The sequence below is a fragment of the Takifugu flavidus genome, chromosome 6 (genome assembly GCF_003711565.1).
Source record: "Takifugu flavidus isolate HTHZ2018 chromosome 6, ASM371156v2, whole genome shotgun sequence".
Taxonomy (NCBI): domain Eukaryota; kingdom Metazoa; phylum Chordata; class Actinopteri; order Tetraodontiformes; family Tetraodontidae; genus Takifugu; species Takifugu flavidus.
This window is the reverse complement of record NC_079525.1, coordinates 11175849-11191323: the sequence shown is the minus strand read 5'-3', so window position 1 is coordinate 11191323 and position 15475 is coordinate 11175849. Positions and strand designations below refer to the sequence as shown.

The 15475-nt window shown below is 44.5% G+C and overlaps 1 protein-coding gene across 10 annotated transcripts in view; it reads left to right on the top strand.

Moving 5' to 3' along the window:
• Positions 1-13896, top strand: part of rims1b (regulating synaptic membrane exocytosis 1b) — a 35938-nt gene extending 22042 nt beyond the window's left edge. For 7 of the 10 annotated variants that reach the window (XM_057035074.1, XM_057035075.1, XM_057035072.1 and 4 more), the window contains 10 exons: positions 2801-2890; positions 4853-4956; positions 5371-5471; positions 5546-5706; positions 7902-8116; positions 10266-10410; positions 10702-10814; positions 10939-11040; positions 11151-11290; positions 11400-13896. In XM_057035074.1, coding sequence (XP_056891054.1) covers positions 2801-2890; positions 4853-4956; positions 5371-5471; positions 5546-5706; positions 7902-8116; positions 10266-10410; positions 10702-10814; positions 10939-11040; positions 11151-11290; positions 11400-11618 — 1390 coding nt within the window. In that variant the 3' untranslated portion in view covers positions 11619-13896. Of the gene's footprint in view, positions 1-2800; positions 2891-4852; positions 4957-5370; positions 5472-5545; positions 5707-7220; positions 7769-7901; positions 8117-10265; positions 10411-10701; positions 10815-10938; positions 11041-11150; positions 11291-11399 lie in introns of those variants that run through there. The other 3 variants (XM_057035073.1, XM_057035081.1, XM_057035080.1) reach the window with 2 other exon arrangements.
• Positions 13897-15475: the final 1579 nt, after the last annotated feature.

Sequence of the window (15475 nt, the reverse complement as noted above, 5' to 3'; positions counted from 1 at the left end):
ATCATAAAGGACTGCCTTTCGTACATGAGGATATTGTTCCGTGGATTATTCCATTTTGGGATTTTCTTCCTGCTGTCTTCCGATTTGGGTTCAATAAAGTTCCTTTATTTGATTTTGTTTTGTTGCTTTTGGGTCTAGTCTCAACCTGGCCAGACCAGGAACCTAGTGCACACTTCTCTTGCACAATACTGCTTCAAGGGGGTCGAGGAGGTTCTTCAGCAGCGGGGATTGCTGCGGCAAATGATCGCTCTCTCTCACGGCTCGTGCACGGTCTGTTGAGGAGCTTGTTGCCGAGACATGGTAAATTGCAGCAGTGGTGGTGCTGTTGGCTGCTTTTGTTCCCTCATTTGAAATCAGCAGCCGCTCCTTCCTTGATGACCGGAGCAGCATTGCTGCTATACCTCCTTGGACTTTGTTACTGGTCTTCCTCCTTCCAGTGGCAACACCATTGTTTTGTCATTGGTGGACCGTCTCAGTAAGGTGCCCCATGCTGTGCCCTTGCCCAAGCTTCCCTCTGCAAAAGAGACTGCGCAGCTGCTCCTGTTTGAGATTTTTGGCCTCCATGGCCTTATGGTGGCTGTGGTCTCCTACTGGGGTGCTAGTTAGAGCCTGCTTGGGTCCATTGCTACTCTTGCCTCCCGAAATTGGCCCTTTCCAGTGTGCCTATGGCCATTCACCCCTTTTCCTGGCCTTAGAGAGAGAGTTTGATTTCCCTTCAGCTCGGGCCTTTTTCGGCCACTGTCTGCAAACCTGGACTCATGCTCACTCCTCCCTCCTTCACTCTACATGTCATATTTCAGCTCCCTCCTACGAGCTTGACCAAAAGGTGTGGGTCTCCATGTGGGACATTCCTCATCACATGGAGTCTCAGAAATTAGCCAGCTCTCCCTTGTGGCCCTATTGGAGGGGAAGATTTAATGCAGTTGTCTGAGGATGAGGGTTCCCTCTTTTGGAACCCTGCTTGAAGAGATGAACAGTGTGGAATCCAAAGGTGGGGACCTTTGGATTCAACACTGTTCATCTCCCCTGTGGGTTCCCCCCTTTAAACTCCCTCCATTCACCCAGCTGAGGGTTTCTAGGGTGAACTCCTACATCCTCTTCCCACCTGTTTGGTGTCTTTAAGGATGTCAGGAGCCATCCCTTGAGAGACTGTGATCGACCCTGCCTGTTTTCGACCTGCCCGTCTTGCCTCTGTCCCAGTAAACCACCTTGTTTTCTATCCGAGCTTGTCTCTGCCTGGATTTTGTCTGCCTGATTTCAATGATCTCAGATCTTTTGTCTTTGTGGATTATAAAGGGCTGGTTTACACACCCAGGGAATTATTCTGTGGATTATTTTGCTGTTGGGATTTACATCCTGCTGTTTCTGTTCCAATTTCTGTTCAATAAAGCTACGGTAGTTTTTTTTTCATTCGACTTTTTGTGCATTCGGGTCCTGTCAACTATTATTTTTGTTTTATTGCTACCCCGAAATCCACAGAAGAGAAGAAAACAGTTGTTTCAAGAGCATTACAGGATGTGTAAGCTCCTTGATTTTGGAATGGTCTGCAAAATGTAAGCGTGTTTGTAAGTGTGCTTCAATTAATTAATGTGTGTTCATCAGCCAAAATGCTCTACTTTTTGTTCATGTGCTACTCTCGTTCTTTCCTTTTTCTTTTAACTCTAAGTGATGCTTGATGTGATTTTCTGCATTTTTGTACTTATTCTTTTCACTCCAATCGTTACATTACAAAGATCTACAGTTGCAGTTTGATTCACCACACGCTGGATTAGTGACATCACATCTGTAGATCGTGTTACATAATAAACATCACATTTAATCTCCCCATACACAGTCTGTGCGTAAAGATGGACGGACAGTCTCACATAATGGAGAGAGGATGTTTCTCACGTGGCAATTTGGTATAAAGTGCATTTACGAGTCAACCACTTGTTTAAAGTTATTTAATCTCAGGTTGTTTAAGAGCAATGATGCAAAGTAATGGAGTACTGTTTATTCCATTACTTTTACATTTTTTCAGCTAAATGTGCCCCCACACATTAACACATCCCACACCTAATTCATTTTTCATCTTAGTAAGAAAATTAGAAAAAAATACACTTAAAGCATCCATGGAAATTTTCCGTTCCGCCATTTTGCTGTCTGCTAATTTCTATCAGTTGCATGTGTCAATCTTTTCTTCCTTTGCCTCTCTGTGCCTGTGGGTCTTTGGCCTGCAGCTCCACCCTCCCTGCATGTCTAAAGAGCAAACCAGCCCCGAGGCAGGAAGGGGGCAGCAGCGAGCCTCGTAGCATTCTTACACACCGTGTGCTCAGGTTTACTGATGAGGTCCCTGTTAGGTAAGAATACATCCGCCCATGTCTCCCCTCCACCCACAACCTTTTTTATTTCATCTTTTTGTTTGTCTGGCAAAGTAATGCCGAAGCTTCCTGCTGGAGAAGAAATGAAATATTCCCCGTATTTATCCCTGTGGGTTTTTTTTGACCTGCCAGCATCATGTGTGGTGTGGTGCCTGTACTGAGCTGGTGTCCACAGTGCTTTGATGTGACAAAGGTGCAGCTGTGAGCAGAGTGCAGAGTCATCAGTTCCTGTCTCCCACTTTGACCCGGTTCCCATGACAACACAACAAGCAGTGGCCACAAGAAATACCTGACTCAAAATGGCTAATTAGAGTTACTGTTACCGTCTGAGGGTTGTTGATTTATCTCTCTGCCTCTATTTCCCTTTTTTTTTAAATTGACCTTTTCTATTCCTCTTTTTCCCTCTTTTACCTGCTTCCTGTCGTGTTTTGGTGGCGTAGCGACCTGCAGCCATCTTTGGACAGAGTGAGGAGTGCGAGCACCACTTGTCTGAGACCAGAACCTAACTTTCACTTCCTCGACAGAGACAGGTATGAACTCCTTCTTTTGAAATGGACTATTCTACAAGAGCGCGTGTCTCTTCCCCACTGCTCCACCTGCTCTCTCTGCTGAGTGATTCTCATCCCTCTCTCTTTCTCTTGAAATATCCTATTGCTGTTTGTTGTTTTTATCAGCCACAAAAACCAAACCCGACTCTAATGAAAAAAAAAGAAGCAGCATAGCATTTCAAGCAATCAATCAGACTTTAAAGAAGGCAGTAAAAACAGCCTGGGAGTGAGATCAGTATCATCTTATATATCTATTATAATCACTCATTACTGTCGATCAGCTTCTGTTTATATATAAACTGTTTGGTATGGAATTGGGTTTCATGATTTATTTTCAAGCTCATTTTGTGGGCATTGACAGTAAATATTATCCTTTATTTGCTTTGTGACATTAAACAAGTTCTGACACAAAAACACAAAGGGAACAATGTTCTGTTTTCAGATTTACAGTCATCATGAGGCTAAGCTGAAGGGTGCATTTCCACGAGTCTTTTTCTGTTGTAATGCTACTGGCTACTGGCAGCTGATCAAACCTGAATCAACGAGACAGTTGCAAAACCTCAAGTCAGATGGGAGTTTTTACGTTGTTTTTACCACAGAGATTTCCAGTGATTATGGTTGGAGGGGCAGCAGCTCTCTTTGGAGTTTTCCAGGGTCAATGTGAGGAGATAAAGCGCCGGTGTGCTTGTGAAGCCGATCCAGTAAAAACATTTTGCATATTTCCCAGGATTGCAGCTTGTCTCAGCAGACCGTGTAACGCAGCTCCTGAGGCAGGAGGTGTCTGCTTTTGTCCCACAGAGGACCGTTACACTTTGGATCACAGCTACACTGTGAAAGACTTCTCATATTGGCCAAAAAACCCTGGTCTTGGCCCTGACCAAGACCACTGAGGCCCCAGGACCTGATGGAGTCTTAGCCACCTGCCTGAAAGCTTCTACTGACACTCAGCTTTGATTGGACCATTACTGGACCCCCTGCAGTTCGCTCTCCGAGCAAACGGGGCTGTCCAGGACGGTGTGATCACAGGGTTGCATTACATTCTCACCCAGCTCACCGTGCCTCCCCCCGACCTGTCAGTGGATGACTTACTTCCCAGTCAGCATTGGTGTGTCCTCTCTCGTCTGCTCTTCTCCCTGTACACCACATCTGTCAAACTCAGTCCTCAAGGGCCACGATCCTGCCGGGTTTTCTGTCCTACCAGGCTGAAAATGCATTCAGTGGGATAGAAAACCCGGCAGGATCGTGGCCCTTGAGGACTGAGTTTGACATGCCTGCGTCGCCTGATTCTCAGGTGACCCTTGATGGCGGACTGACTAATCTGTCCTCTACCAGTTCAGGGTCAGGAAGAGGGCCGGTACCGTCTCTGCAGACCCTTCGATCCCCAGACACCAACTGTTTCCTCCCTTTATGTGCACGCATATCCATCTAAAACTTGTTTTTGCCTTAATTTTGAGGTTTTACATTTTCGTTTCTTTTTATTTGATAATGCCAGTCGTATCCAGCCCACCTCTATCCTGAGGGGCAGTAGGGGAAGAGGTGGCCCTCTGAGGCCCTTTGGCCAGACAGCTCTGGTCGGGTCCTGCCCAAACTCTCCACGGCTAGACAGGTGCATGCTACAGCCAGCCCTACTGTTCCCTCCTGTGTATTTCCTGGTCCTCTGTTCCTTTAAGTGTGTTAAATGGAAAGAACAAGTCAAAAATGATGCTACATACATTTACCTTTCTCCAGAGTTGACGTTCATGTGATATATGTTGTGTAAATCTGCAGATATTTAAGTTTGTGATATCAACATATATGGAATTACTACCGATTGCACACTCCCACACTTCCTCCCCTTCCTCCTTTTTAACTTGACATTGCACCAATATATGATTCTGAGATCATTTTTGTGCTTTTCTTTTTTCTACATATAGTAATGTTTTATTAAATTGCTCTGTCTCTTAGAGTACACCTGCACGGCGGCCCCTCTCCTGCTGGGACCCCCCTGCCGGGGCGCCGAGGCAGACAGCTTCCTCAGCTTCCTGCTAAAAGCAGCAGCATAGAGCAAGGTGCATCCTCTATTGTTATTTTTTATTTACCATCCTTAACCTTTAAAATATAAAAATGTGTGCATATTGTGCCTTTGATTAATTTTGATTTGATGATTCTCTGACATACACTTGAGAGTGCACAAGAGTTGAATCCATCCCATAAAGGACCAGTTAAAATATTTCTCATACTGTTTAAAATAATCTCGTCTTGTCCAGCAACATAAGAATTCATCTTATCTTGCAACTAAAATCTATTAAGCTAAAATCTGCCAGATGAAGACGTCAACAGTGCGCCTCATGCGCCACCTAGCGTCAAAAACATGCTTTGCTATGCTATATATATGCTATGATATAAGATATTTCACCTGTGAGCGCCAACGACCCAATTTTCTCCCTCCATTTCTCCCTGTCTCATCCTTTCTTTTATGCCAGCTCTAGCAGGAGAGGAGCGAGCTCGGCTGCATATGAAAGTACATTCCTGTCGGCCTTCGGTGTCCCGTAACCCTGAAATTGACCTTAAAACCAAACGGGAGGTTGGTAGCCATCCTTTTGGTCTGCTGTCCTCCATCTCCTGCTCTGTCTCACACGTTTCCACCTGGCGTCACAGATGTATGCAGAACAAAGGCGTAGCAGTGACAACATGTCCGCCAGATCATCTGAAAGCGATGCAAGTGACGCCTCCGCCCTCTCCCCTGCCAGCAGTGCCTCCCATATCAGTTGCGCCAGCTACAGGTCAATCCAATCAGAACGACCCCGAGGGCGACTGAGGTCAGTGGTCAAATGCTCTGTTTATTCATTTATTTACACTCTGTTAATTCTCATTGCTAACGTGCATGCTAATTCTTTTCTTTGTTTTATTTTTGCACGCTAACCGCTGCATGTTGCTCTCTCTTGCATTTTCAATCTCAAATGCCCCCCCCCCCCCCACACACACACCACACACACACACACATACGTGTTAACATGCACACAATGAATCTTGGGGATCCCGAACACCCTGAGCTCAGATCCAAGTCATTAGAGGAGGAAAAGAAGGACAGGAGGATCTCATGGGGGGTAAATGGGGAGGAGGAAAGGAGGAGGGCAGCAGGAAAGAGACGCTTTTCCGAGGAACTGAAGCGCAGGAGACACACTGTATCTGGAGACGAGAGGGACTCCAGGTAAAGATCAATAAATCAGGAATGGTGAGATTCCGACAAAGGCTTGTGGCTGTGCAGCCGGATCAGGTCTGGATCTCAGTAACAGACATCAGCGGATCCCCATTTGAAATGGAAGCAGCAACAAAAAGAGATAAAAAAAAGACCCCATTCATTTCTCCTGTTGTTTTATTTTTGCTTGCATCCTACCAGCAGAGGGCAGCACAACCTTGCAAGGATGCAATATCATTGTAAAGGGCAGTGAAGGAAGGTAGAATAGAGGAACTCAGATCTGAAAGCAGAGGGTAACTGGTTAAACAAGCGTGTGTATGTGTGTGTATGTGTGTGTGTGTGTGTGTGAGAGAGAGAGAACAGATGATATTGAATATTGAATAATAAAACACATAAAATTAATCAAACAAAAATAAATATATGTCCATCCCGGTACACACACATACACATACACACACGTACGCATGCACACACAGACACAGACACAGACACAGACACAGACACAGACACAGACACAGACACACACACACACGCACACACGCACGCACGCATGCACACACACACTTCCTGACCTGTAGCCATGTGATGAGAGAGATAAATGACTCTATCTCAGTTGTCTGCAGCGGGCAGGCTGATGATGTAGTGCTCCTTATTAGCTGGCTAATATGCTGAGGTCCTGGAGGAGTTTGTTCTTGATGCTTTTTTTAACAGATCAAAAAGCGGAATTAGGTAGAATCGCCCGCAATGTTAGTTTTCAGTAATATCTGGGGATGAATAATGTGAATAACATGAAAAGTGTGGATGCCTACAAGGACGTCTGGCATTTTTCCTTCAGCAGAATTATGATATCAATATTTAGGAGGTGTCAGTTTGAGGTCAGTTACATTATTAGGATGAAGATATGATGATGAAAGTAACAAAGTGCACACATCAATAGTAAGAGAGGTAGTGTGAGCCCTACCTACCTACCTACCTACCTACCTACCTACCTACCTACCTACCTACCTACCTACCTGCTATCATTTAAATACAGTTTTGTCCAATAACAATGACACATGTCATACAGTGTATTGTGTTGTCATTGTTGTGTCTGTGTATTGTTGATGTTTGTGTACTCTCCTCTGCATGTCCCAGATCCCTCTTTGCATGCCTCCTGTGCTGTCACTGCCAGAACCCCCTCCGTCCTCCAGACCCGGTCACCACTCGTCCATCCTCCCCCTCTGCTGCACACATCTCCCACACTGCCCTGCAGGGGGCAGTGGAGAGACCTCAAACCTCACTCCCGCACCCCAGTCACGCTCTGGCGTCATTGGACCAGTGGACTGTAGCTGCCAGGGGCCCGCTGGGATTGGAGGAGGTCACAGGTGACAGGGACAGTGTAGCTGGGCTCTCCTGTAGCACTGTGACACCCTCTGAGGGGACAGACATGCGTCAGCTCCTCCATGCCCCCAGGAGGCACCATTGGGCACCGTGCAGCTGCTGCCCAAGTCTAGTGGCTCGTTTTAGAAAATTGAAACTTAGATCATGACATGAATCATTCATATAAATTTTTTTTCTCCAATGATACACTGTGAGTAATGGCAATTATCCTCTGACCATTTTTATTTTGTCATTTAATTATATGATTTTGTCTATTTGACTTTCTGATTAAATAAACATTAATGTTTAGTCACATTCTGAAATGTCAAAGTCATCATTCATTCTTTTACCCATAATGCTGTTGTTGTGCATTCCTGATACGAAGGTACAGTAAATAATTATAGTCACAGTAACGTCAACACTTCCACACCGTCACGCCGCCTGTCCTCTGTCCAGCAGGCAGATACAATCGGTGGGCCGCAGCATGCTGAAGAGCTCCAGCGTGAGCGGGGAGATCTACTCTCAGGAGCGAACAGACGGCAGCCAGTCAGACACGGCGCTGGGCACGGTGTGTGGCGGCGGCAAGAAGAGGCGCTCCAGCCTGAGCGCTCGGGTGGTGGCGATCGTTGGCAACCGTCGCAGCCGCAGCACTTCCCAGATCAGTGGCCCTGGTGAGTCCCCCGTGGTGTTGAGTCTGCTAGACCCTTTAAATCCAAAAAACAAAGTTACTTTTTCCCCATAGTCAACCCAGATATCACAGGGTGCAGAGGAGGAGTTCATTCATTCTCAATTAGGAGTGGTGATATTAAAGTGGATGGTCATGTGACAGTGTAAGGTATGGATCTCAAGGTTTAGCTAATTAACTTTTAAATATCTGCATGTTTTCACTCCCATTCATCCTCCAATAATCAGGCCTCACATCAGCAATGGGATCAGAAAGAAGCCACTATTTTTCAATTGTTACAGTTTATTTAGGGTGTCCATAGAGTAAAACAAACAAACAAACAAAAAAACAGATCTGTCTTCAGATACGTCAGTTTTTATTGTATTGTTTTATTTATCAGAGAGGAATACGATCAAATGTCTGTCATTTAAAGTCTGCTTATCAACTGTTTCACTGGAAATTGAAGAGCCAATCAATTTATTTATAAAGCACTTTACAACAAAGACAGCGCCCCAAAGTGCTGTCATCTGAAGATAAAAATGACAAAAATAGTAAAAAGAAACCCAATTGACAATAAAAGGCAACAAACTGCCACATTTCATTTGGGGTTAAAAGCCTAAGAGACAAAAACAGCTTTAAAAACAGGAAGTGAGTCAAATTAGGTTATAAAATCCTCAACATGAAACGGTTATTTGCTAACAAAGAGAGCACATGTTGCATCTCTCTGAAACCCTCCTCTGCCAGCGGAGTGAAGAAAAGAACCTCTGCTCTCATTAGTGTTTGTTAAACTTTGAAAAGTGCAAAGTTAGCGTCTCCGCATTGCTTTAAATTCCAGCTTAAAAAGCTCCCCAAAACGCTGAGCCGCAGCCGAAGCCTTTATTGTGAGTGTTCTGTAGGGGGACGAGTCCGTCGCCTTCCCCCCGTAGGCCGTCGCTTAATAAAGAGGAGCTGAGAGCTCCGTATAGCTCTGCTCCCAGTCGCAAAGCACCGTCGGTCCGCTCTGAGACCAACATGAGCGTCTACCACAGGGGCTATCAGGCTTCTAATGAAGCCCCCCTCCCTTTGGAGTGGAGATAAAAAGCTATTAGCGAGCACAATGCCTGAGGGGCGTCTGACCCAGTGATGCAGGCAGGAGAGGAAGAATTGAAGATAGTGCTTTAATTTGAAAGTCTTTACAGAGAGGGAGGTGAAAGCAGGTAAGAAGGACTCTTCTTCATATATTACAGACCTTTAGTTTAATATTCGGAACTAAACTCGAAATACTTGGATGAAAAAAGTTGATGTCGTTTTTATTCTACGCTGTAGTATTTAGGCGAGGGTTATTTGCAGGATTCCTCCGCGTTGCCTGCACATACATGCCGCCGATGTGAGTCAGAGGGAGACGTCCCGCTCTCTGAAACCACACTGGGTTAGTTGAATTGCTTCCCTGCCCAAAAATTTCCTGTTTACTCATGATGACCAGATTCCGATTCAGGACATGGGCGGGTCTTTGCCTTTGCTTTAGATATGACAGAGATATGTTTTAAATCTAAAAATGCTGCTTCATTTTGGGGTTTTTTGCTGCTATTAGAAGGGCGCTCTGGACCTTGATGCCAGCGTACTTGTGTTTAAGAACCCCAACACAGACGAGCGGGAGGATGTTTCTTCATCTCAGTATTTGGAGATGAGCAGGGTGAAAGATGCGTGACACCAAATTTCAGAGAGAGAGCGTCCTAAATTACAAGTTAATCAGGAAGTGGCACCCTCAAAGGTCCCATGGTGAATTATTTATTGATGCTGGAACATCGGTGTCATTGTGCACATCGCTGATAAACAGCATCAGCTTTGGCTGAGCTTAATAAAATTAAATAAACGGACTGAAATAGACACCCTTTGTATGCCCTTTATGGAAAAGGTGTCATTTTATTAATAGACGTGATGTTCCTGCACCACTGAGGTACGCTGCAGCCTCCTCTGCTGCTATGGTTACAGGTCAGCTACGTTTTACAGTAGAAAAATGAACAGAAATGAGTTTTCAGGGGGTCGCTGACATTATAGGACAGGGAAAAACAACTAAATGAAGAAAACATTTTCATAATTTCGCAGTTCTGGGGACATTTTTGTTCAATCAACCTTCTCTGGCGGACACATAGATGTTTTCCTTCTCTTTTATCCAGAGGGCAAAAGTAAGAAGGAGAAAGGCGCGCCCATTCAAAGGAGCACAGAGACCGGCATGGCCGTGGAGCTGACGAGGAACATGAGCCGGCAGCCGAGCAGGGAGTCCAACAACGGCAGCATGAACAGCTACAGCTCTGAGGGGAAGTCAGTAAACCCCTCATTTCCTGTTCTTATCACCATTTCCACACTCCTCACATGCTTGTTGTCTCATCATTAGGTGAACATCTGCTCAATTTCATCAGCGTTCAGGCGCTGAGTCTCTTTAAATGACATTTCCTTGTTGCTGCAAATGGATTTTTTTTGTGTGTTTACGCTCCTGTAGCTCTCAAATGGTTGTTCAGTAAGGACAGAGAGTTGTATCTGGAAGTAGGGACCAATCCCTTCAACACCCTTCGTGTTTCCAGATTTGCCGTTCATGCGGGTTTTCTTTGTTAGCTTGATCTTCTCAGGAGTCAACCTCGGCGCCAGCAGCCAGTTTAGTGACTTCCTGGATGGTCTGGGACCAGCTCAGTTAGTGGGAAGGCAAACACTGGCTACTCCTGCCATAGGTAAGATTTCCTTTCCTTTCCTTTCCTTTCTTTTTCCTTTCCTTTCCTTTCCTTTCCTTTCCTTTCCTTTCCTTTCCTTTCCTTTCCTTTCCTTTCCTTTCCTAACCTTTAGCTGTGTTTGCAGGTGACATCCAGATTGGTATGATGGAGAAAAAGGGTCAGCTGGAGGTAGAAGTGATCAGAGCTCGTGGACTTGTACAAAAGCCAGGCTCCAAATCACTTCCTGGTAAGACCCATGACCCTCCCCACACACACACAGTACACACATCATCACTGAGCTCTGACTGATTTTTTTGGGTTGTGTCGTGGTGCTCCTCACTTTGTTTCTTCCCGTAGCTCCATATGTCAAGGTCTATCTGCTGAATAATGGAGCCTATGTAGCTAAAAAGAAGACCAAGATCGCAAGGAAAACACTTGACCCGCTGTACCAGCAAGCACTGCTTTTTGAGGAAAGCCCGCACGGTAAAGTCTTGCAGGTAAGTCTATATCATTCATCACAAACCCCCCCAAAAAAACCTCTAAATCCAAAAAATCTAACTTTGGAAAACCTGTCTGACCCCCTCCCAAAAAATGATTTTCCTTCAGGTGATTGTTTGGGGGGATTATGGTCGGATGGACCATAAAAGCTTCATGGGAGTTGCACAAATCCTACTGGAGGAACTGGACTTATCAAGCACAGTCATTGGCTGGTACAAATTGTTTCCACCGTCCTCCCTGGTGGACCCCACGCTTGCCTCCCTGACCCGGCGGGCTTCTCAGTCATCCCTCGACAGTTCTTCTGGACCCGTAGGGGTCCGATCCTAGTGGACCAACGACTCTGCAACGAGCTAATTGTACTGTAGCAAGAAAATGCAGAGGGCGACAGTGTAGAACAACAACAATCAGTCAAAGACAGTCAAAAGGAGAAAGCTTTGAGACCCGACAATCACAATCACTGTCCCGGATTGTTTCGTCTGCTTGTAGGGAGCGCCGCATTTCAGTGTTCCGTGTTCATTCCAAGGGAAATATCATTGTTTCTCCTCTGTGTGTGGCCGAGCTTCTACGAGGAATCATCTAAAGCAGGGTTACATCCTACCTAACTGTCATAGCAGAGAAATGTATGAACCCATCCGAATGTAAGGACTTGAGACAGAACCCCGCCCTCCTGATGTGTAGGTGGCTCATTCTTCTCTGTAGTGGCCTCCTCCAGAGCTCCTGCACCCAGGCAGGGCGCTCCGTCATGGGCAGCACAGGGCCTTCTTCTGGTGCCTACACCTTGAAGCCACATCGCCGATTGCTCGCTCTCAAGAAAAAACGACAAAAAAAGAAAATCCTCTTTTCAACATGTTTACCATGGCTGCTGTGAGGCCGCGCTCTTCTGGTGTTTTTTTTTTGTTTTTTTTTTGCTTTGTTTTCCATTCCTTTGGCTTTTATTACTACTGGCACAAATAGTTTTACAGTGAGCGAAAGGCTCGCCACAATGTCGTCGGTCTGCTGTGTGCACGGAGGCAAAAAATCCAGGAGAAAAACCGACAAAAGAAATGAAGCCGTTGCCCGTGAGTGTGACGCAGCACCGGGGCGGGTGAGGACGATGGCACAGATTTATCCGCTTGAGACTAGCCTCGTTTTCCCTGTTCCTGCGCTGGTGAGAGAGGCCAGTCTTTGTAAGGATGTATATCAGGCCTCCCAGGAGGTTGACAGATAGATTTATGTCACTGAAGGTGACTGTATGGGTACAAGGGTGAAAGAAATATATCATTTTAAGAGCGTCCCGTTGAGAAGATCCTATTTGTAGGAGTACATTCCTTCACCGCGGCACACGTCAGGCTTCCCGCTGAGCCTTAGTTTACATTCTGTTTGAATTTAAAGACAAGCACAACCGCTTGATTTTTTATTTATTTTTTTCAATTTAAACCACAAAAAGTTCAACTTTTTGAAAAATAATTGTACAAATGATGTGTAGTTAAAAAACAAAATCAAACAAAAAAAAAAAATCAACCAACAACCGCTGTTTGAGTTTCAGGTTTGCTCAGTTTCCCTCGTGCATCTCTGTGAATGTGACAGTAACCAACAGAATGGGGACACTCGCCAGTGCTCGTCCCGTGTTCGGCCCCGCGGGACGCTCCCGCCGGGAAAAGGGGCGGGGCCCAGCATGACTTCAGAACCAGTTCCAAGCTGCATGCACATTTTTTATACAGGAAAAAAAAGAAAAAGAACTAGATAACGTGTGTTAGTTCCACATACCGTAGGGCCGCTTGTATGTTGCATGCAGTTGTACAGTTTGCTCGTACTTGAATATTAAAGAGATAAAACCAAGAAACCGAAGCCATTTCCATCATGCAAAGAACACAACTGCAATCTGTTCCACGTCTCTCAGTCCGGTGCTGAATGTCTCCAATTCAATCCCAAGATTACTTTGATGTCTCTCCTCATCCCTCTGGAAGATGTACTGTACTGTACGGTAGTACTGAGCAGACCTCAAAGCCCCTCTTAATATCACACCACATAGTATACCTCCAAGGGGCTGAGACTACATGTCCTGACGAAATAAATATGTACAAACCAGATCTATATGTATGGAAATATGAATTATGTTGCAACATAATGATTTCAGAACACCAACTGCTCTTTCAAAGTCATGCAAAGTCAAAGTCAGGACTTTGCAGAGATGCTTGCAAAGGCCTGGTGGTGTAATTGAGAGGTTATTAGGGACCACGCAGTGGAACAGCACACGGGTTCATGCTTGAAAACGTGGACACAAACCCACAGACGTATCACTCTAGAAGTCATCACCCGAACGTGTTTCTATGCCTGAGACCTTTGGCAATGTTCAGTCCCACAGAAGAGTTTGTCTTTAATTGTCCAGTGAGGCTGGTTTTTTCCTTTTTATTCAGTATTAATGGGAAAAATAAAAATGCTGATTGTTTACAACTTCTGTGTTTCACTAATACAACGAGAAAACGAGGAAAAAAAAAAGTTACGCATTCACTGCAACATTTCTTGTTTGTATAACAGATGTGGCTCAAATGATGTGTATGTTTTATATTTAAAAAAAAAAGTTCATTTTTATCATTTACAAATAAAACAAATGTGTGGAAGAAAATTGCCTTTTGGGTCTGCCTACTGCTGTCACAGTTACACCCAACAATAGTTTTTCTTTATTTGCATAAATGTTTTAACTCAAAGAACTTCTTGAGAAACAGTATTTTTATATGATATAATTATTATTTCCATAATCTAAATATTTCCACTATCTCCATTGCCATAAACTCTTAGTAAAACCTTTCTGCTTTTGAGTTGAGACATGACCATGTAGCAATTGCGGATACTCCACATGGCAGCCGTGCACTGGGGTCGTGTAACGCGATCCGTCTGTGTGGTGAGCAAAGCTACGAAGCGCCTCGCAGAACAGGAAGTCGAATCAACATGACCTCCTGTATGACCTCACATATGATACAGTGCAGAGGGCTTGGGAGATTTATGTTCCACATCCTCTTATTAAATAAGCTGGAGGGGCCCCAGAAAAACATCTGCAGGCAATCTTGACTGGCCCTCCCATCAGCCTCGCTGTGCCAGCCGGACAGCGTCAACGGCCTCGACCTGCGTGTAAAAGCAGGAATACTGAGCTGGAGAGTAGACCCCCACATCATATAGGTCAGAGGTCGGAAGAAATTCCCATGCTGCTGTCAGGAACACAGTAATCTGTCTAGTGAGTTGAAAGGTCAGCGTGCAGGAAAATGAAATACAAACACAATGATATTTACTTTTTTAATATTAACCATTAAAATGACCTTAATGAAGTCGAGGCAAAGTAAACAGAGGCCTTGGGAAAGCAGGATAAATGTCCGAGGATGAATGAAAGCTTTGCTGCTTCGCCTCAAAAACAAGTCGACGCTTTGATTTTTCAACACATTGAGTGAGTTTACACTTTAAATGTAATATTTGTATTTAAGTCCTCAATTTCCAATATTCCTGTTTTAATCCAGGCCCTGTGTAATCTCTCCTTTTCCACGAGCTTTTCGCTGCTCCTAATGGACAATGACCCCATGACCCCAGCACATCTGCAGTAAAACATCTGTCTGATCACACTCAGCTGCATGGCAACCAGCATCCATGAAAACAATGGCCTATATTTGATGTGAGGAAGTGAGAAATCCCATCAGCCAAACATCCGTCAACTGGATGTTCTGGATTTTAAGATGCTGAAGAATTTAGCGCACACATGTGACCAAATAGTCTCTAACTTTGTAACTAATCATTACAATGATATAAAAGCTTCAAATGACCTAAATCCATCTGGAGATTTTTCTAGAGGGTCAAATTTAAATGTTGTTGACACTAAAAAAAATAATCAAACAGTAGTTTGCATCTTAGTGCTCTGGTCTGAAATATAGAATTTAAGAAAAATATTCAAATCTTTCAAAAAATTCAAAGAAAAAGGTGTAAAATCATAAAATCAGCATGTAAGTGACTGCAAGTATAGAACAAACATTGTGATTTTAATGTTTGGAAAATCTACATTCTAACTATTTTGACTTATTTTCTTTCACGAACAAACGTGATTTGGTTTAAATCTGATCTCATCTGGGGCTGTTCCAAAAACTGCCAGGTGCTACAGTCACCGGTAGATGGCGTCGTTTTGCTGGCACACATTTTAAAAAAAAGTCTGCCTTAAATAGAAG